This window comes from Haematobia irritans, chromosome 1 (assembly GCF_050003625.1).
Source record: "Haematobia irritans isolate KBUSLIRL chromosome 1, ASM5000362v1, whole genome shotgun sequence".
Classification (NCBI taxonomy): Eukaryota; Metazoa; Arthropoda; class Insecta; order Diptera; family Muscidae; genus Haematobia; species Haematobia irritans.
In genome coordinates, this window is record NC_134397.1 from 58,985,502 (window position 1) to 59,007,408 (window position 21,907).

A 21,907-nucleotide genomic window follows, 5' to 3' on the forward strand; every position below is an offset into this window, starting at 1 on the left:
AAAAGAATCACCCTTTACTTATTTGTTGCAACAACTACCTTACGTGCGTCCCATGATTAAACTAAACTTCTTTTAGTATATTCAACTTTTGGTTATAGTAACCATTTGTTGATTCCCATGCTATAAGTCTCACTATGCTGGTGGTTACCTGCACAATTTTATGAAACATAAAACTAAATTGATCGGCATTGGTTATTGTAACCAATTACATGTTTATGGGAATTCCTATTTGATTTTGGGAACTTTTTTTAAAGTTGTATTGGATATATAATGGGGGAAATAATCAAAACATTGTTCTTGTAACAAAAAAAAAAAAAAAAATTACTGTCCTTATCTCCTTATTGTAATGATCGAATTTCAATAATTTAAAATTTTCAATAATTTAACGTTTTTTTTTTTTTTTTGAAAGATTAAGTCGTTAACTAAATTAAAGGTAAAGTTAGTACTACGCAGAATAAATTTCACCAACATTTTTCCAATCAAAATCTTAATTGTGTTTTAAAAAATATTCAATTAAAAATTTAATTGATTCAACAAATTTTTTAATTGAAATTGAAAATTAATCACAAAAATTAATAGTATCAACCCTGCCAACATTTTTTGAATTTGGGGACTCTTTTGAGAATCCCCACTACGTCGAAAACAATCATATACGACATCAAAAACTCGTCGGAAAAGCGCCGTCACTATTGAGAAGTTGTACCACGCCAAGTTACTACAAAAATGTTTCGCATGAGTGCAATTATTAGGTGCCTTTATAGATCAATTTAGAACGACGCCAATAAGGGACCCTCCAAACAATCAGAAAAAGTGAATTTTAAGATAGTTGTAAAAGAATCATTGTGGTCGAGTAAAACACGTTTGTTTAGATTAAACATTTGATTAAACATTTACAAATTCTTAAAAATATAACATTTATACCACTATCACATTACATTTAACATAATTTTTGGCATTAATGATGATGTTGAGTTACAAGTAGCGAGTTACATGTTGCTGCGTCTATCAACCAGTGTTTTTATTCCATGGAGGCAGCGTGTCTGTAAAATATCTGCAAAACAATCACTTTATTCCATTTGGAAAATCACCAAATTGTTCACCAATATACCTTTCACAATTTTAAGCGTATAATCTATGTTTTCAGAACTTTATTTTCGTTTTTATTTAATTAAAATATAACAAGCTGGTTGCGCTTGGCGTTTCACAAAAAAAAATGGCCTTTTTAACAGTAGGGATGGCAAATTACTTGCATGTACTTTTTGATGTACCTTTTCATGATGGTTGAAGTGACATTTACGAGTCTGTGGTAACGATGAGGTTGAAATGGAACTTTGAAATGCTGGCAGGGAATTAATCTATTAATTTTTTAATTGACCAATTCTGTGATTGAAGACAGTTCAATTAAAAATTAATTAGATCAATTAATTTCGTGATCAAAGACAACAAATATTTTTTTGCGTGTATGTTTCGCCCCGAAAACCAGTGTATTTTCGCGATTACTTTATTAACAGTTCAGACCCCAAAAGCAGGCCTGGAGTGGCACTTTTTTGGTTGCTGGCAATTTTTCTTAATAAGAGTGGTAACTCTATAGGAATTACAAAACTTGGCAGCCCTATATTTTAGTTCTAACAAGAAGTGTCACCTCCCTGACGGTTTAAAAATTACCTTACCAACACGTAATTGCAGTAACTGGTCAGTGGCAAACGAATACGAATACTGACTGCCTGTATTTTGCAATTCGAGTTCACCAACAAAATTAAGAACAAATCAAATAATAAACTAATGTGGTCTTGCAATTAAGAAAAGAAAACTATAATATGCTTGAGTTAACGTATACAATGTGGAAATATAATAGCAGTGTATCCCAAGGGACGATGTTAAAAATATTACGATTTTAGTACACATCAATAAAAACGCAAAAGAAAAAATTAAATGGACGGACGAAATATAGAGTGTGTCTGCCTACCGTCCCGTAATGTATCGTATATTTTGACAATTTTTTTTTATTATATTTTGTGTAAATAAAAAATAATTTTTATACAAATAACGGTGTTGACAGCTAGTGAAGTGTCTTGTCTGTTGTGGCTGATACCTAATCGCCTAGTCTGTGTTCTGCTTTTTTTATTGTTACGTGCCCCTCCCCCTCTCGAGGATAACAACACGGTAAGTAGGATTAAACAATATTCCTCAGTTTGTTTTCATATTTCAATATTTCCTAGGAAAAAGCAAGCTTTTGCCTTTTTCTTGTAGTTTATTTAATGACTCACAAAGTGTTTGTTATTTCCTTCTCTTATCAAGTCAATTCGTATCGCCCCTTGTCATCATTTTCCTTTGGTGGTTGTTGTTTTGTTTTTCATATCCAATTAGATGTGGATGTGTTCAATAAAGTTTAAAGCCTGATCCTAGTCAGAGATGTCATTGAATAGTAAAATTATTCACAAGTCCATTTATTGGAGAAATTTGCAAATAATTTTGTAACAAAATTATTAATAAAAAAATAAATCAACTGATATGTCATTGTGTCTACTATTGGTACCTTTGGTACGTTGGTACTTTTTGGTAAAATTCCATCAGTGGCATTCATATTTGTTGCCTTTGTTTAAGTTTAGTACACCGTTTTAGTACCTTGTTTTTGTTTACTTTTCGAATTTGCCAAGCAAACATTTTTGGTTGTATGAATTCTAAGATTCAATTTTTGCAAAGCCTTGCAAAATCTATTAATATCCCTGAATTTGCTAATGACTAATTATTTTGGTTTAGGGGATTAAATCTACTTTAGTACAGGCGGTCTGATTGGCCCAATTTTTGGCCAGCTACACGCTGGCTAAACACAAAATGTAACATACCACTTTTTGTCGGAAAGACCTATTTTCGGAGTTACGGGCCCCTAAAGTTTTCACTATCTCGTAAAGGGTGATTTGTTAAGAGCTTGATAACTTTTTTTTAAAAAAAAACGCATAAAATTTGCAAAATCTCATCGGTTCTTTATTTGAAACGTTAGATTGGTCCATGACATTTACTTTTTGAAGATAATTTCATTTAAATGTTGACCGCGGCTGCGTCTTAGGTGGTCCATTCGGAAAGTCCAATTTTGGGCAACTTTTTCGAGCATTTCGGCCGGAATAGCCCGAATTTCTTCGGAAATGTTGTCTTCCAAAGCTGGAATAGTTGCTGGCTTATGTCTGTAGACTTTAGACTTGACGTAGCCCCACAAAAAATAGTCTAAAGGCGTCAAATCGCATGATCTTGGTGGCCAACTTACCGGTCCATTTCTTGAGATGAATTGTTCTCCGAAGTTTTCCCTCAAAATGGCCATAGAATCGCGAGCTGTGTGGCATGTAGCGCCATCTTGTTGAAACCACATGTCAACCAAGTTCAGTTCTTCCATTTTTGGCAACAAAAAGTTTGTTAGCATCGAACGATAGCGATCGCCATTCACCGTAACGTTGCGTCCAACAGCATCTTTGAAAAAATACGGTCCAATGATTCCACCAGCGTACAAACCACACCAAACAGTGCATTTTTCGGGATGCATGGACAGTTCTTGAACGGCTTCTGGTTGCTCTTCACTCCAAATGCGGCAATTTTGCTTATTTACGTAGCCATTCAACCAGAAATGAGCCTCTTCGCTGAACAAAATTTGTCGATAAAAAAGCGGATTTTCTGCCAACTTTTCTAGGGCCCATTCACTGAAAATTCGACGTTGTGGCAGATCGTAAGTCTATTCATGATGAAATGTCAAAGCATACTGAGCATCTTTCTTTTTGACACCATGTCTGAAATCCCACGTGATCTGTCAAATACTAATGCATGAAAATCCTAACCTCAAAAGAATCACCCTTTATATTGGATTTAGTGTCCATCGCACATAATCAACCTAAAAGTAATATATTTAGAATAACATGGACGCGGAGAGATCCTGGTTTCGCGTTGGCCCACTTTGGATTCTGTCCATAAGAGAAAGTCTCAAAGCCCGGCCGAAGGCCGTCCACCTGTCCACTTTGGGTTCGCGTTAGCCCTCTTTGGACTCTGTCCATAGGATCCCAGCAAAAAAAGCGTCGCCAAAAAAGTAATGAAAATGTTCTTTTTGTATCCGGAAGTGGTGCAAAATTGACGCAGAAGCGATGAAATTAACATGGGCTTGTCATAGGACGGAAGTGTCCTCCATTTTAACAGCCGTTGCACTGAATCTGCATCACTTCTTTAGGTGTGATCCGAATTCAATATTTTGGATGTAAATTAAAAAATTCTGTGATATTTTGTCAAATAAATAATTTTTGTAATTTTTAATGGATTCTAACGCTTGTCGGAAACGTTTGACCTCAAATATTTTCAAAAATTCACAATTTTTTCAGATTGGATTTAGCATTTTTTTCGACAAAATTTAAATGATTTGTATCATTTTTTGAATTCTTATTCTGTTTTTAAACTATTTGAAACAAAAAAAGTTAAAATTACCCATTAAAAGTATGAAAATCCTAAGTTATAAAAAATTGAATTAAAAGAACTTCCTGGGTAGCTAAAATAAAGAACATCATTGGGAGTGCATCTTCAGGAAGTGCTTTTAAAGTTGTGCCTTTCGAAGAACTTCCAAATTTTTTGCTGGGATAAAGTCTCAAACCCCGGCTTAAGGCCTGCCACCTATCCACTTTGGGTTCGACTTTGTACCCCGTCCATAGGAGAAAGTCTCAAACCCAGGCCGAAGGCCTGCCACCTATAATCCAATTTTCAAGGGTCGATATCTCAAAAACTACGCTCTTCCGTAGTTTTCTTAATGTTTACTTAATATTTTCTCTTTAAAATGTACTATTTTTACCAAAAACGCAATTTCATTCATTTCATGAAAAATTGCTGTCTGAATTAACAAAAAATATAAAGAAAAATACCGATTTTCAGACGTCGATATCTCGAAAACTAGGCTTTTCCGACAATTTTTTTACTTTACATTTTCGCTTTAAAATCCCTTCTCCTACACTCAAAAAAATGTTTATTTATAACAACTTTTACTAAAGTAGATTTGATCCGAAGTTTGATACACTGAAAAAATTTATTAGCATTACTGAGAAGGGGTAAACCACAGTGGGAAATCTTTTGGTGTTCAGTCGAAACTGGGATTGATTTCACGAATTAGATTTGCCATAGATTTTTCGATTTGGAATACAAAATTTGAAAATTCTCTTTTCGGTGTTACATGCTCGCCAGTTTCCATTTCGCTTAACATATACTTGGTTTGGTATTCAACACACAAAATCTACACAAATATAATGAACATACAAATAATAAAGTGTAAACTTAGAATTCAAATAAAAAATTTCTTTCGCATGTACTCTGAGAAGTCCTGGAAAATTAAAAGTGTTGGTAAAAATCGATTAAAATTGAAAACTAGGCTTTCTCTGGTATCAAACTCTCGAAAACTAGGTTTTTCCAACAAATTTTTACCATACATTTTCTCCCCTCTTAAAGGAGATGATAAGAGTGGAGTGGAGCCACATTTACTTGGTATCTTCAGTTGTAGGATAAGACAAAAGAACTCCACTATTAAATAGCTTCGATAGTGGAGCAGAGAGAAATTCAGAACAAAACTTCAAAATTATTGCTGTTATTCCATTCGGACCAATACTGATCTTAAAGGACATGATAAGAGTGGAGTGGAGCCACATTTACTTGGTATCTTCAGTTGTAGGATAAGACAAAGGAACTCCACTATTAAATAGCTTCGACAGTGGAGCAGAGAGAAATTCAGAACAAATCTTCAAAATTATTGCTGTTATTCCATTCGGACCAATACTGGTCGAGGCATCAAACTCCATGCAAATATTCAATCACAGAACGATTATCAAATAATGGAATTGCCACCCGATCAAGCGATCGAATAAAATAGGGATATGAGATGTGACTATCATAAGTGCTACTCCTATAAACAGACTCAAAATACCCCCCGAAAGAGTCCGGAATGGACTGATCCTCATAAAAGTCAACATCATACCTCCGGATTTTCGATGGTCTAGTTGAAGACTTACATTTCCTACTAACAAAGTTGTAAAAGGGCCTTGCGTTACCACGAAGGTCATTTTTAAACTTGCCCATGTAACTTTTAAAGCAAACCCTTGACTCCACATTATATAGAGATCTAGCAACAGAGTATCGAGTATAATCTCGACTTCTTATATCGTCTAAAATAACTTCTCCTATCATTCTTGGGCCTCGTCAATTCGGGAGAATACCATGGCTGATTCCTAGGAAAATCCATCATATGCCTAGGAACAAACTGAGATACAAAACTTTCCAATATACAGTAGAATTTATCAACATCCATATCGAGATCAGAAAACCGGCAACACCTGTATACAGAGTCCCAATTAACACCTGAAAAAAGATAATTGAATTCATCGAAATTCGATCAACAACCAATGGAGACTCGTGAGTAAGATACAACAGGGAAGGAGGGAAGGCATGGTGATATCTATATCCGTGATAAGAAATAGGATCACACTTGGATCTATCAACAAAAAGTAAATTAACCCTGGAAAGTCATCCTTATTTTTTGTACACTAAAGTCATCCTTCGTCCATTTGACTACGGCCTATTTCAAGGAGCTTTAAACTGCTTTATGAGCAAAAATGAAAACAAAAATTTGGTTTAATTTTTTATTCAGTTAATTTTTAATTAATATTAACAAAAATTTTATAAAATCTTTGAATTAGATATGGTCGACCAAAATACAGTTTAGATTGAAAATAAAATTAAGCGTCGTCATTTTGACGAAGGATGACTGTTTAGAGTTAAGAATCTTCCCAAAGGAAGGCAGGAACTTCATTGCTCTGATTTAAGTCAGTATCAAGAAAAAGATCTAAAAGAAAAGATCCGATCCAGTAGAAGTAGACGACGGAGTCAATGCCACTGTAAGCTAAGTCAATATACCGTAGTTTTTTCATTGCGAGAAATTTGAGGATCTTCCCAAAGGAAGGCAGGAACTTCATTGCTCTGACTTAAGGCAGCATCAAAAAAGATTGACTTTTGAAGTCGTCTGCCCAGGGCACCTCAATTTGTGATAAGCTCTGCGGAGCACAGGAAGAAAGAGAGCTCCCATGACAGACTAGGATAGTTTTGTCCCAATTAAGATTAGGCAATTCCTATCTATCAGTGATTGATACCAGCGTAGCTGACGTATGTCCCATCCGCAAATCCCCAAAAATCGCGATCTTATCCGAATCAGTAGGTAAACGTACTTACCTATTCAAAATAAAACAAGTAAGTAAAGTCTAAAGTCGGGAGGGGCCGACTATATTATACCCTTCACCACTATGTACACAAACATTTGTGTAACCATCTCAACTACTTCAAATTTGCTGGGAGCTGTATAAAGGTTTGCGTTTCTAGATACAAATACATTTAATGGAGACAATTTTTTGTATTTCTACAAAATCTGTAGAATTAAAATTTTAATCGGATAACGCCCTGGGATGAAACACAATGTTAGTAAAAAAAATATGGGACATATGAAGCGAGAGAAATTTTAATGCAATTGTACAAAAGAGCATTTATGATTTATCAGGCGATACATATGTATTCGAGATAAATGTAGGAGAATTTTTGTAATATTTACAATTTTTGCTACTCATCAGTGGCGATTTTACAAGGATATTTGTTAGATCTCGCCAAGATATGTGGTCAAGTGTGGGTTGTGATATATTATTTGGTCAAGTCGGGCGACTTGGAGCCTTATTTAAAATTCAACCGTTCTGTGGAAATTCTGGCATTACAGTGTATAGGATATGACTAAGATATGGGGAAATCATCACAGAATTTTGTATAAAGTCAGGGAATTTTGGCCATATTTGTATAAACCGGAAAACCGAATATATGGAGGCTTTATCTAAACCTGAACCAAATTAGATCAAACTTGACACACTTAAATATCATACTAAATACATTCTCCGTGGAAACTATCCAGTCAAATGGAGGAAAATCCCTTTGAAAATGGGTCTAAAATATGAAAAAGTCTACCCTATTTCCCCATCTCTGGTGTACGTATATATGGGAGCTATATATAATCTGAACCGATTTTGACTAAATTTGACATGCATAGTTAGAATAATAATACTGCAATCTCTGCAAAATTCCACGTAAATGGAAGTATAACTTTGGCCCCCGTGGTCATATGAGTGTAAATCGGGCGAAAGATATATATGGGAGCTATATCTAAATCTGAATCGATTTCAACCAAATTTGGCACACTTACCGACATTATTAAACGTACTCCTTGTGCAAAATTTGAAGCAAGTCAGGGCAAAACTCTGGCTTTTGAGGCCATATAAGTCCAAATCGGACGAAAGATATATATGGGAGCTATATCTAAATATGAACCGATTTCAATCAAATTTACCAAGCATTGGTAGAATGCCAACTCTACTCTCTGTGCAAAATTTCACGAAAATCGGTAGTAAACTTTGGCCTCTGTTGCCATATGAGTCTAAATCGAACGAAAGATATATATGGGAGCTATATCTAAATCTGAACCGATATGGATAATATTTTCCAAGTTTTTCGAGACTCATAAAATATTCGGATGTACGGAATTTGAGGAAGATCGGTTGATATACACGCCAATTATGACCAGATCGGTGAAAAATATATATGGCAGCTATATTTAAATCTGAACCGATTTTTTCCAAAATCAATAGGGATCGTCTTTGAGCCGAAACAGGATCCTATACCAAATTTAGGACAATCGGACTAAAACTGCGAGCTGTACTTTGCACACAAAAATACACCAACAGACAGACTGAGGGACAGACAGACGGACATCGCTAAATCGACTCAGAATTTAATTCTAAGACGATCGGTATACTAAACGATGGGTCTCAGACTTTTCCTTCTTGGCGTTACATACAAATGCACAAACTTATTATACCCTGTACCACAGTAGTGGTGAAGGGTATAAATAGTGGAGATATAGGAAGGCTGGTGAAGTTGAAAAATCGAAAAATGTACAAATTAAAAATGGTCAAAAAATCATGGTTTATTTATTTCAAGTTTTTCATAAATTTGTATTTTGTATAAAATTTTTGTTCACCAAATTTTTCAAAAAAAATATATCTAAAACTTGCGAAGAAATCTTTCTAGATTTTAAGCCGATTTTTCCAAATTTTTTCAAATGGTCAATGGTAAAAAATCGACTTATTGTTTATTTATTTAAATTTTTTTCGGGGTATTTACTATATTTTGGTCCACTAAAAAAAAGTCTACTTTTCCAAAGAGTAGCAAAATCGAACTTTATTTTATTTATTTCTCGAAGACTTGAAATGTAGACTTATTACATTTTGAGTCGAAAAGACATTTTATTTATTATTATTTATTTTATAAATTAGTAAAAATTCGTTCAATACCACATGCAATAAATATAAATTTTATTACCGTTTCCCTCTATTTGAATTTAGTTTCCCTTCAGGATCCTAACAATGGAAACAAATCCGAATGATGGCAATCAGTTACAACATCATAATGCAACAACGTCTACACCACATCATACCGTGGAATCACAACAATCGCAGATTGGTCATCAACGTCGACATAATCACCAGCAAGAACTGTCATTGGAGGTTCAACAACACATTAATGAGGAGGTTGAGCCCACCAATTATGAAACTGTATACGTAATAGAAGTAAATATCTTGGAATTTTTGTTTTACACATACGATTCATAATTTTCTTTTTTTGTGTGTTTGCAGGATGTCGGATCAGATGGATCTGCTAGTAGAGCACATTTTCTACCTTTAACATCTGAATATAGTATTACCGATGATGGTAATCGAAATGCGGCAGCATCATCTACTACTGTTAGCACCTCCTCTGAACCCCAACCGTTACAATTGCAACAAAATCGTTATTATCATTTACCATATTTTCGATATCATCGACACCATTTGGGACCACATCAGCCACATTTACATCAACCCTATCATCAGCAGGCGCGGCAATATTGTAATACATCTCCAGTCTATGTATCCGAATACGATATGGAAAGTTTGGGACCTAATGCTCCGTCTGTCCAGAGTACTTCGTCGGCCTATCAACACACACGTCCACATACATCTTACCGTTATAGTATTCCATCGCCTTCGGCTGTTCGATCTCATTCCCATACACAATACTATGATGATTATCAAGGATATTATATGCTGCCCATGCATCAGCAGTCGCAATCTTGCAACTGTAACTCGGCTACAGGTGGTGGAGAAAGCTCTGTAACACCACCGCAACAACATCAACCACTGCCAACCACCGGTACTACACAATGTGATACACGTTGTTTAAGTTGTCAACCCACCACTATGACGCGAAATATGTCGAACCCTGAATTCGTGGGACCTTTCCAACGTGAGAATGAGTCAGCAAGTAGAGCCTCCACATCAGAGATGCATGCCGCCTCCTCTAGCACAAACATTGTCTTTAATGGTGTCAATTATGTTCACCGGGAAAGACCACGGCGAAGAATGTACGAAGACTCTGCCACATCTTCTTCGTATGTCAATGATGTGGAGATGCAACGTTTGCCTTCTAGAGATGAAGATGAAGTGGCATCGACCACCTCGACTTCTATGACTACATTACATGGCGAAGAGTTAGAATCGTGTCGTGGAACTCCATATTCATTAGCTATGCCACAACCACCACACGATGAAGTGTCTTCGGCTTCTGAGGCAGAGCACGTCCAATTTGCCAATACAAGAACCACAAATACAACCACTACAACCTCAGCAGCTGCAATGAAAAAACACAAGTCGACTACAACCAATGTCGTTGGATCTTCGCCAACGTCAACCTCCTCATCGGCGGCAACTGCCACACAAAATGGCAGTGGTAGTGGGGGTGGTAATGGAAATTCTAGTGCTAGTGGGGCCGGCCGTGATAGCACTACAATAAGAGAAGGATCAAGAGAACGTTACGTAGTAGACTTGGTGGAGTCGACCACATCGAGTAACTCCCAAAGGCCATTAAGTGATGATCAGCCATCAACATCACGTCGCTTGAGGGAAACTTCTTATGGTGACATGTTTTTTCAACCTATGGATGAAGAAAGCAATGAGCACTCTTCCCAAGCATGGAATTTACATAAGGCAGCATCATCGTCATCTGCTGCCTCCACTAGCTCTCAACAAAACAAAAACCCTCCACATCAAATTGCTGAAGATAGATCTAATTCACCTTTGTACCGTTTTCCCTTACGTTACGCCCGACCGGCTGGTGACACCGACAGGGACACTGAAGAAGAAGAGGAACCTTCGCGATCCTCAAAAATTCAAAGGCTAAATTCGAATCACTCGGGCGGTGTGCATAGTCACAACATGTCATATCCGTCCGCACAAAGAGATTCCACTACAAATTCTTCTTCCTCGAATGGATCGTACGTTATAACTTATGCTCCTTCAACTATTTCTTCCGGAAGACCACCTGCAGAAATAACTCATCCATTACCACCGCCAACATTGCCTCCTAGGCGCAGACGTATGGAAACAATTACAAGTTCCGATCAAGCAGCCCAAAACTTTGTTATTACTGATCAAATAAACGAAACGGCATCAACACGGGATATGGACGATCAGCCGTCAACATCGCGTGGAAGCAGAGGAGGAAGACTGACAGAGGTTGTGGCTCCAAAACCAATAATGACAGAACAAAATATCAAACCACCTGCAGTTTTGACAGCTCCCGATTTGCTATTAGATTGGCTCTCAGATGCAACGACAACTCCCAGTACAGATGGCGACGACGATGAGGTTGTTTTCGTACATTCGAGTAGAGAACCAATTCTATCCATAGACTTAACAGCAGATGATGAATCTCCGCTGGCCTTAGAAATTCCAGTGCAACGTAGTGTACTCGATATGGAAGTTGGTAGTGCGCGACCGCATCACTCTTCAACATCCTCACCAACTGCGAATTTTTCGGCTGCATCTGCCTCTGCCCACAATGCAGAATGGTACAACATGCAATATGCTCATCAATCCAATAGTTCAGGGCGCTTGGGACAGAATACAACAGAGCCGACACCTTCAAGAATGTGGCAATCTTCTTGCATGGATTGTTTCATACCATCCGATCAGGGTAATGAGGCATCTGCAGAACCCATTGTAAACGCGGATAGATTGCCGGCGCTGGCTCCTACACTATTGGACTCTACACAGAATTCACTGTCAACACCAATAGTGCCGCATTGTCATAGTACAAATTCTTCGAATAACAATATGACTCGATTGAGAACAGTATGGCATCCATTTTTGCCGGAAACAACGGCCTCGCCATCATCGTCGGCAACGGCGGTAATATCCCCGCCAGTTATTCCCAGCTCACCACCTCCTATCTTTATTGTAAATCCTTTTGCAGTCGGCGACCATAATCCTCAACGTTACGTCAATACCACGATTGGCAGTGTAGCGGCTCCAGTTCCTCCAATGGGTTTGGTAGGTGTTATTAACCAAAATTCGCCGCAAAGGACATTGCCCCAATTGACACCTCTATACTTACAGCCCAGTTTACAAGAGGTTGGCTCTAGTCGGCCCATAAATCCACCACCACCGCCGCATTTAAGTTCGCCGTCGTCGACCATTTTTGGTGGTTCCACGACACCCGGTACCCAACAATATCCTGCACACTATATGTATCATCGTGACCATAGACTCTCGGCTCATACCACAACACGGCCTCATGACAATATCATTACCCATAATCATCATGGTCATTCCCTGTCGCACAGTCATGCATTACCACACACACATTCACTAACATTCCGGCCGGGTTCGGGAAGTCATGGTGCGCCACCGCCCTATTTGGTCCATCAAAATCTTTGGTTGCGTCAACATAATGTCCAAGAAATGCATCGTCGTCATTTGACACCGACGCCAATTGATCTATCGTCGAATCCTCTCAATCTTACAAGTAGTTTTCGTACGAGATTTCAGCAAATGCCTAATGTCTGTTCTTGTGTACATGGACGTAATGGTCCAGTATCGAGCTTGGACCCTGTAAGTAATACTGTATGGCAAAATGTGTTTGTGTATCACTCCTTTCTCTCTCTCTCTTTCTTTCTCTCTTTTTTCTCGCTAAGGCCTATTATCCTTATGATTCTCGTCCACAACCACAGAATCGTAGATGTCCGGCTTTAAGACCATCAGTTCATCATCATATGTTCCATCACTATTCTCCTGTTCATGTTGAAATTGATTTATCAACTCCACGTATTGTTATTGGTTCATCAATACGACCTCCGAGGGGAGCAACATTGGTATGTGTAGAGTAGTCGGACTTTGATCCACATGAGTTTTTACTTTGTGTGTTTACGCTTGTAATGACACATTTACTCTACCCACATGTTTCTGCGTTTCTATTTTAGGAAATTATTGAACGTAACACATTGCCACATAAATATCGTCGAGTTCGACGGCCCAGTGAGACTGACGAAGATGCAGAGAAATGTGCAATATGTTTATCACTCTTCGAAATCGAAAATGATGTGAGGTAAGAATTAAAAATTTTCAAAATTAGGGGTATAATTTCTATAGTTAGCTCTAAAAGACACAAATTAATGGAAACGGGAAGTGTCATTGAGGAGGCATTCTATATTTTGCCCAAAGATATAATACTCCGTACAAAAGTATGAGAATTAATCAACAATTAAAATCCATGTTTGCTATGATCAATCGACTTGAAAGGACGGAGTAAAATGTAAGTTGGTAATCAAATCGAAAATCTTCTGTATTTAGTGAAAAATTTTGGGGTTGGTCCCCGATTGGTGTTCCGTAAATAAATTCAGCCAGATGCTTAGGAATTTTTGTGTTTAATCTGAAATTATAACGATTAGGATATGAAAAGTTTTTATAGGGAAATTTGCATTTATGACTTGGTTTCGATTAATTAAATGTCATCTTTTTGAACTTTGGGTATTTTGAGAATCCCAGGTGGAATTTGAATTAATAGAAAAATTTAGAAAAAAATAAATTAAACTTCCCTTAAATGGCGCATCGAAATCAAAACACGAACGTTTTTTATGAGTTTTCGGTATAATAAGATCTAAGTCACATCCCTCTTTCAATTCAAAAACGACTTTTCGATTTTCGTTAAATGTTGACTAGTCGATTTTGTTCACGAATGTCAGATAATTATCCCTAGAATATCATAAATAAATTCAGCCCGATCTTTCATGATTTTTTGTTTTTAACCTGATTATATTTTGAAAAGTTTTTGTAGGGCAATTGCATTTATGATTTGGTTTCGATTAATTAAATACCATCTTTTTGAACTTTGGTTATTTTGAGTATCCCAGGTGGAATTTGAATTAAAAGAAAAATTTAGAAAAAAATAAATTAAATTTCCCTTAAATGGCGTATCGAAATCAAAACACGAATGTTTTTTATGAGTTTTCGGTATAATAAGATCTAACTCACATCCCTATTTCAATTCAAAATCGACTTGTTGACTAGTCGATTTTGGTCACGAATGTCAGATAATTATCCCTAGAATATCATTAATAAATTCAGCCCGATCTTTCATGATTTTTTGTTTTTAACCTGATTATATTTTGAAAAGTTTTTGTAGGGCAATTGCATTTACGACTTGGTTTTGATTAATTAAATGCCATCTTTTTGAACTTTAAGTATTTTGAGTATCCCAGGTGGAAATTGAATTAAAAGAAAAATTTTGCAAAAAATAAATTAAACTTCCCTTAAATGGCGCATTGAAATCAAAACACGAACGTTTTTTTATGAGTTTTCGGTATAATAAGATCTAAGTCACATCCTTCCTTCAATTCAAAATCGACTTGTTGACTAGTCGATTTTGGTCACGAATGTTAGATAATTATCCCTAGAATATCGTGCTCATTATATGATCGCTCCTTCTTCAAATGGATTGTTACTGAATATTGCTTCCTATTGATTAAAGGATTTTTTTCTCATTTGAATAATGCTTTCCGCTTGTAAAATTATAATTTTTGAAAGCCTCATTCTGTTTAGTGGCGTTGAAATCGCATCGCAGAATCTTTCAAACGCTCAGAAATTTCACTAGTATTACTTCACCCAGTGTTGCCCTTAGTTTTCGGACTCTTGTTCCCAAAATAGGACGCTTTCATCCCCAAAAATTTTTGCGGGTGATAGTAGTGTGTTGATTGCAAATGGCAGGAGGCGGAACGGTAGGGGGCCTGGAAAGATGGTAACCGTATGAGACCTACTGGGCTACGAATAGAAAGAGGGTTGGATTTTATTTATTTACTTTACCAAGGAATTTGTCCACACGATGTTCCATGTAGGCACATGGAAAAATATAGCCTTACCTTGACCAGACTCGTGGTTCATCCGTAAATCCAGGAATGGTATGCCCGTGTCATTTTAATTGTGACTGTCTATGGGTGCAGGGACAGCACCATTCAATATATTTATGTCGTATGGGTGCACAGGGGCGGTAGATGCATGGATAAATAAATATATTAAATATTTGATAAATTTGTCTGTATTTGTCTGTGCCTTTGTTTTTTTCCTGCATCCAACGTGTACTGTATTTTGTCTAGTTATGTCAGTGTGGTCAGATGGTGCAGGGAAGTTTTTTTTTTTTGATAAGTAGTTATCGAATATGTAGTGACGGTATTTCGGTATGGCAATGCTGGAAGGCAACGTATATGAAAATTCAAACATGATGAATTCAATCATGGGTGTATGGTACCGATAGGCGGCAAAGACGCAATAGGGTGAAGATAGTTGATTCGAATGAGACAGACGATGGGGTTTCTATGACCATGGTTGATCGGGCGACTGGAGGTGACATCTTCCTTCCTATAGGAATGTGTGTATCGATGTAAGTGGTTGTTTAGTATTTTCTTGTAATGTTACCGATATAAATTATTGTGGCTGCTATTGGGCTAGAGGTTGGGATTGACACACCCCAAGAGAAACCGTCCGAGCTAGCTGGTCATGTTGACTCCTTCTAGCGCTTATTTTGGCATGTAACAAAGTCCCCAATTTAATTTAAAATTCCCAAAAAAAAACCTATAAAGTTTTTGGCATTTTTTTTTTAATAAAGTAATAGGCTCTGCTGTAAAACATCCACCATAATTTTAAAATTGGAAAAATATGGCAGGTTTGTTATACCAGTTTGCGAGTTACAATAAGCTTAAGATTTCAAAACCAGGAGACAGACGGGTGCTCAAAATATTATTTGATAGAATCCAGAGTCATGAATCAGAATTAATTATTGGTATAAAGAGTCATCGAAATCGTATGCAAATCGTTTTCTAAATGCTCGAGAAATAAAAATGGGAGTTGGGTCAACATGTGTAGTAATGAATCAAAACTTAGTTCTGAATAGCCAAGAAATAAAATTGGGTGATCTTTTAAAAGGAGTTGTTGCCCTAATATGAACTCTACTATATACGTATGGTATATATCTTCCAAATCAGTGATGTACGGAGATGAGGGGCCAAACAAAGTAAATTGTATAGATCTTGGAATAGAAAGTTTTTTTTTATGTTTTGAAGATTCTGTGTAGTTATTTTAGCCTCTTTTTAAACATGTAGAGGTAAAGAATTTCATATAAACCATAACCCAAAACCAGATTTAACAGGTTGGCTGATAAGACCCCGGTCTAACAAAGAAAAACACATTTTTTTTGTCAAAATTCGTTTTTATTATTCAACATAGTTCCCTTCAAGAGCGATACAACAATTATAACGACTTTCCAATTTTTTGATACCATTTTGGTAGTACTCCTTCGGTTTTGCCTCAAAATAGGCCTCAGTTTCGGCGATCAGCTCTTCATTGCAGCCAAATTTTTTCCCTGCGAGCATCCTTTTGAGGTCTGAGAACAAGAAAAAGTCGCTGGAGGCCAGATCTGGAGAATACGGTGGGTGGGGAAGCAATTCGAAGCCCAATTCATGAATTTTTGCCATCGTTCTCAATGACTTGTGGCACGGTGCGTTGTCTTCTTCATATGGGGCTGTTTTGCCGCGATTTCGACCTTCAAACGCTCCAATAACGCCATATAAAAGTCACTGTTGATGGTTTTTCCCTTCTCAAGATAATCGATAAAAATTATTCCATGCGCATCCCAAAAACCAGAGGCCATTACTTTGCCAGCGGACTTTTGAATCTTTTCACGCTTCGGAGACGGTTCACCGGCCGCTGTCCACTCAGCCGACTGTCGATTGGACTCAGGAGTGTAGTGATTGAGCCATGTTTCATTCATTGTCACATATCGAGGGAAAAACGCGGGTGTATTACAAGTTAACAGCTGCAAACACCGCTCAGAATCATCAACACGTTGTTGTTTTTGGTCAAATGTGTGCTCGCGCGGCACCCATTTTGCACAGAGCTTCCGCATATCCAAATATTGATGAATGATATGACCAACACGTTCCTTTGATATCTTTAAGGCCTCTGCTATCTCGATCAACTTCATTTTACGGTCATTCAAAATCATTTTGTGGATTTTTTTGATGTTTTCGTCGGTAACCACCTCTTTCGGGCGTCCACTGCGTTCACCGTCCTCATTTCACCACGCTTGAATTTTGCATACCAATCAATTATTGTTGATTTCCCTGGGGCAGAGTCATTATCAAGCCAAGTTTTTTGCTTCTACCGTATTTTTTTCCCTTCAGAAAACCGTATTTTATCAAAACACGAAATTCCTTTTTTACCATTTTTTTCACAATAACAAAGGTTGATTCACAAAAGACGCTCTATCTCACAAACTAATTGACTTATAGACGTCAAATTTTCATTTTTTTTTCATTTTTATTTATTTATATGTTATACTAAGCCTACAAGGCCAATAATTAAAGTACAACTAGTCTTAAAGCCTAGGCAAAGAAATATAATCATAATTCTAACAACAATAATAATAATAAATGCAAATATGAATATAATCATAGTTATAAATGTAACTATCAAGATTGTTGAAATTTTGTTTGAAGGGCCACCCAAAAAAACAAGAAATGCAACGAGTCATTCGTATGGAAGTATGTGTCCTAAACAACACCAATAAATCCTAACCATTAATCAGAATGGGAAACAAAAAAAATATATATTTTCAAGCGAAAAGCATTATTCGTATGAGAAAAAATCCTTAAGTCAATTGGAAGCAAGTTCCAGCAACGAGCAATGCGAACAAGAAAAGAGCGCTCATACAATGAGCACGTTATTCTAGGTATAATTATTTGAGTATTCCTTGTCGAGCGAGTAAAATTAAAGGCCTCACATAAAGCTCTAGGTGTTCCACTTCTCATGAATTTTGACACGAATCATTTGAAGGTTGGAACTATATAAAAATAATATGCTTTTAATACTAGCGACACCATCAGACCGGGGACTTAGCAGCCAACCTGTTATTATACTGACCAGATTTCGAAAATTCCCCACAAAAAATCCCAAAATTTGTGGAAATTCCCCAACAAATCCCCAAGTCCCCAACTCAAAAATGTTGTCCCCATCTACAAATAAATATCCCCGATTTGGGGAAAAGTCGCCAATACTGGCAACACTGACAATACCGCAGAAAATTTTCTTCGTGGATAGAGCTGCCAGTTGGCAGATTGCAACACTAGGGTCGCCCAATCCCGAAAAATAAAAGACAAACCTCTTATTATAGTATTGCATATGAATAAAATATTTAAAAACCAGAAGACTAATGGCGTTCTCTTTTCTGAAGTGTTTTCCTCCATTTTGTCTGTTGCTGGCATTATTTTAAAATTCAGCCTAAAAATATGCTCTCATTTTAACGGGGCAGAAAAGAGTTCAAAGAAGAAAACAGGGCGAACGTAAATAGAACTCAAAAACAAAAAATAATATTATAAAGTTATTAAATAAATTGAATTAAGTTCACATTCATTTATTCAAGTCACCATCAACAGCATATTGGAATCCGCTTTTCAGGACAATCGCAGCTCTCCCGTTTGTCGGCAAACGGTATATGCATGGTAAATTTTCGCAACAGAATTCGACAGATCTTCAAACTGCTGCCTTTTTTACAAAACACACAATTTTTTTTTCAATTAAGTTTTTAATGGAAATGTCTTCAATCACGAAATTGATAGTATCAATCACAGTTTTAATTGGTCATCTACGATTTGACTACACTTTGTGAGAAATCATTATGTGATCTAAAAACGGGCATTTAATTAAAAGGCGTATAATTTAAAAAAATCTGTTTGAAAACATGGATTTGGTTGTATGTTAAGGTGGTCGAAACTATTGAGATTAAGACACGCTATCCGGTCAAATTTTTCATTCATTTATTTTTAAGTTTATCCTAAATTCTACAGCATTAATGTTCTTTTATATGTTTTTTTAGACGCTTGCCTTGCATGCATTTATTCCATACGGATTGTGTGGACCAATGGTTGGTGACCAATAAACACTGCCCCATATGTCGAGTGGATATTGAGACTCACCTTAATAAGGATGCTCTGATAACCTCATCTAGTGGAAATACAGATAGCGGAGCCAATCGTCCCTGGTGGCGATCGGCTGCTGAATGTTAAAAGTCAACAGCTTAAATAAAAAAACGATATTTTTTCAAAAAGAATATCTTTAAAAATCACACATAATATATAAAGAGCATGTTACAAAACATATGAGAATTTCTATTGTTCCTTTTCAAAAAAAAAAAAAAACACAGAAAATCATATTTATATTACATACATACATTCATAGATTAAAATTATTCTTATATATATTATCTTGTTTACAGAAACAAAAAAATCGCTACATATGAAATAATTTAGGAAAAGTTTTTCAAAAAGAAAATTTCTGTCAAAAACGCCATATAAATTTATAATGAATTTTTGTAAATTCGCAGCCAAAATTCTTTTTCGTCGAGAAAAGATGCAAGCAAATATCTGGTAATACATAAAAAAATTTTTTTAAGTAATTGAATTTTTTCGTTTATGCATCTTTTTGCGATTCTTTTGGATATTGTATTTTTGTTTTGAATTGTATTTACAATTCTTGTAAATTATGATATGAAGTCTTTAGTTTCCAAAATTTCTCGGTGAGTCGATAATTGTTATGATTTTCCATTTTATAGAAAATAAAAAAAAGTTGTTATATTTTGTTATATTTATATTTTTGTTTTCTTAGTGAGTTTATTTAATTTTTTTCTTGTAATTACTTATATCTTTGTTTAACTTTTTCCCCAAAAAAAAAAAAATTCATAGGAAGGATTTAAGAGAAGTGTTTGTTTTTTTTTTTCTTTTTTTGTTTAAAATTTCTTGTGGATTATTTTGGGCTTATTTTTTGTTTTATTTTTTTAGAAATAATTTTGTGCCATATGTATATTATGTTTCATTATTATTTATTTTAATTAAAACCTTAATATTAAATAGATTTACTATTATTATCATATATTTATTTCTTAGTAGTATATGTAACAAAAAAATTGGAAAAAGAATTCTAGTTCTTCCAAATATGTATAATCCAATATTTTTTTACAAATTCATTTTCATTTTTTTATATATAAACATACATATTTGCATTAGCCATGGTTTTCACTTAGCTTTAAGCATAAATAAAAAAGAAAATATTATGAGCGTTGAAAGTTGAAGTTTTTCACCGCACTCCTTTAGTTTTTTGTAAATCCAGTAAATTAAAAAAGAAAATAAAAATAAAACCTGGCATTGTTTTTGCCAGTAAAAATGAAGAAAAATACTATATGTCATGTACGTATTTAAATATTATATAAATAAAACAAATAAATAAAATTGAAATACACATGTCCAAAAAAAATTCTTTTGTTTTAAAAGATTTTTAGTCGCATCGCATTTGCAAGATATTTTCTATATTTATATTTAAATTAAACGGAGAATTCGTGTACTAATCGATTTTTTTTAATAAAAAAATGGACATTATTTATAATAAGTTTGTCACATCGAAATATCGCTTTATATGTCCGCCTGTTTTAATCACGCGACAGCCTTAAATATAGAAATTTGACACAGATACGTTTTTTGTGTCTACAAGCTACCGTTGAGAATTTCTAAAAAGTGGCACAAAAAATGTCGCAAGCAATAAAAGGTGGCACCTCAAAAGAGGCTCTCTAAGTGGAACACTTTTTCATAAAGAAAACATCGTAAATCACCACGTGGAGTTGATATTTCAATAGACTATAGAGTCGGTTTAAGCGTCCACTGAATGGACTGAATAGTCTAGGTGAGCCTCAAAATAAATCGAAAATAAACATTTTAACATAAGTGCCCTCTTAAAAACATTATGCTAAAATTTTCTATAGAAATAAAATGTTGACAAAAATTTCTAACAAAATAAAATTTTGAAATAAAATGTTTATAAAATTTTCTGTAGAGATTACATATTGACAAAATGTTCTATAGAAATAACATTTTGACAAAATCTTCTATAGAAATTAAATTTTGACAAAATTTTCTATAGAAATAAAATTTTGACAAAATTTTATATAATAAAATTTTTAACAAATTTTATATAATAAAATGTTTAACAATTTTTTTAGGGAAATAAAATTTTAACAAAATTTTTTATAGAAATAAAATTTTGACAAAATTTTCCATAGAAATTAAATTTTGACAAAATTTTCTACAGAAATAAAATTTTGACAAAATTTTCTATAGGATAAAATTTTTAACAAATTTTCTATAGGATAAAATTTTTAAAAAATTTTCTATAGAAATAAAATTTTAAGAAATTTTTTATAGACATAGTATTTTGTAGTTGTTGTATGGTTGACCTTTTACAGTGTAAACTCAAAACCAGTGGCGAGCAAGTCACTTTGTCTTATTAAAAATATTAAAAATTTAATTTCCCTGAGGACGGACAACGATGGTGTTCGAAATATTGGAAAGAATTTAAAATAAAACACAATAAAAAACACTAAGATTTTATTTTGTTTTATT

General features: G+C 35.2%; 1 protein-coding gene and 1 long non-coding RNA gene across 3 annotated transcripts; one reads left to right on the forward strand and one right to left on the reverse strand.

The window, feature by feature from the left end:
• Positions 1–889: 889 nt before the first annotated feature.
• LOC142238739 (uncharacterized) lies at positions 890–1,346 on the reverse strand. The gene is made up of 2 exons (XR_012722805.1): positions 1,109–1,346; positions 890–1,051 (listed from the first exon to the last, which is right to left on the reverse strand). It is a non-coding gene; the product is annotated as an uncharacterized LOC142238739 (long non-coding RNA).
• A 335-nt stretch (positions 1,347–1,681) lies between these two features.
• LOC142221021 (uncharacterized) lies at positions 1,682–20,599 on the forward strand. Of its 2 annotated transcripts, XM_075290506.1 has the most exons (7): positions 1,682–2,163; positions 9,441–9,665; positions 9,732–12,464; positions 12,531–13,025; positions 13,109–13,285; positions 13,394–13,518; positions 19,336–20,599. In XM_075290506.1, exons 2-7 carry the CDS (start codon positions 9,462–9,464, stop codon positions 19,523–19,525), a joined length of 3,924 nt encoding a protein of 1,307 aa, XP_075146621.1. In that variant the 5' UTR covers positions 1,682–2,163; positions 9,441–9,461; the 3' UTR covers positions 19,526–20,599. The 2 variants fall into 2 exon arrangements, with proteins under 2 accessions (XP_075146621.1, XP_075146620.1); XM_075290505.1 differs by having other exon boundaries at positions 9,732–13,025.
• The last annotated feature ends 1,308 nt before the right edge of the window (positions 20,600–21,907 follow it).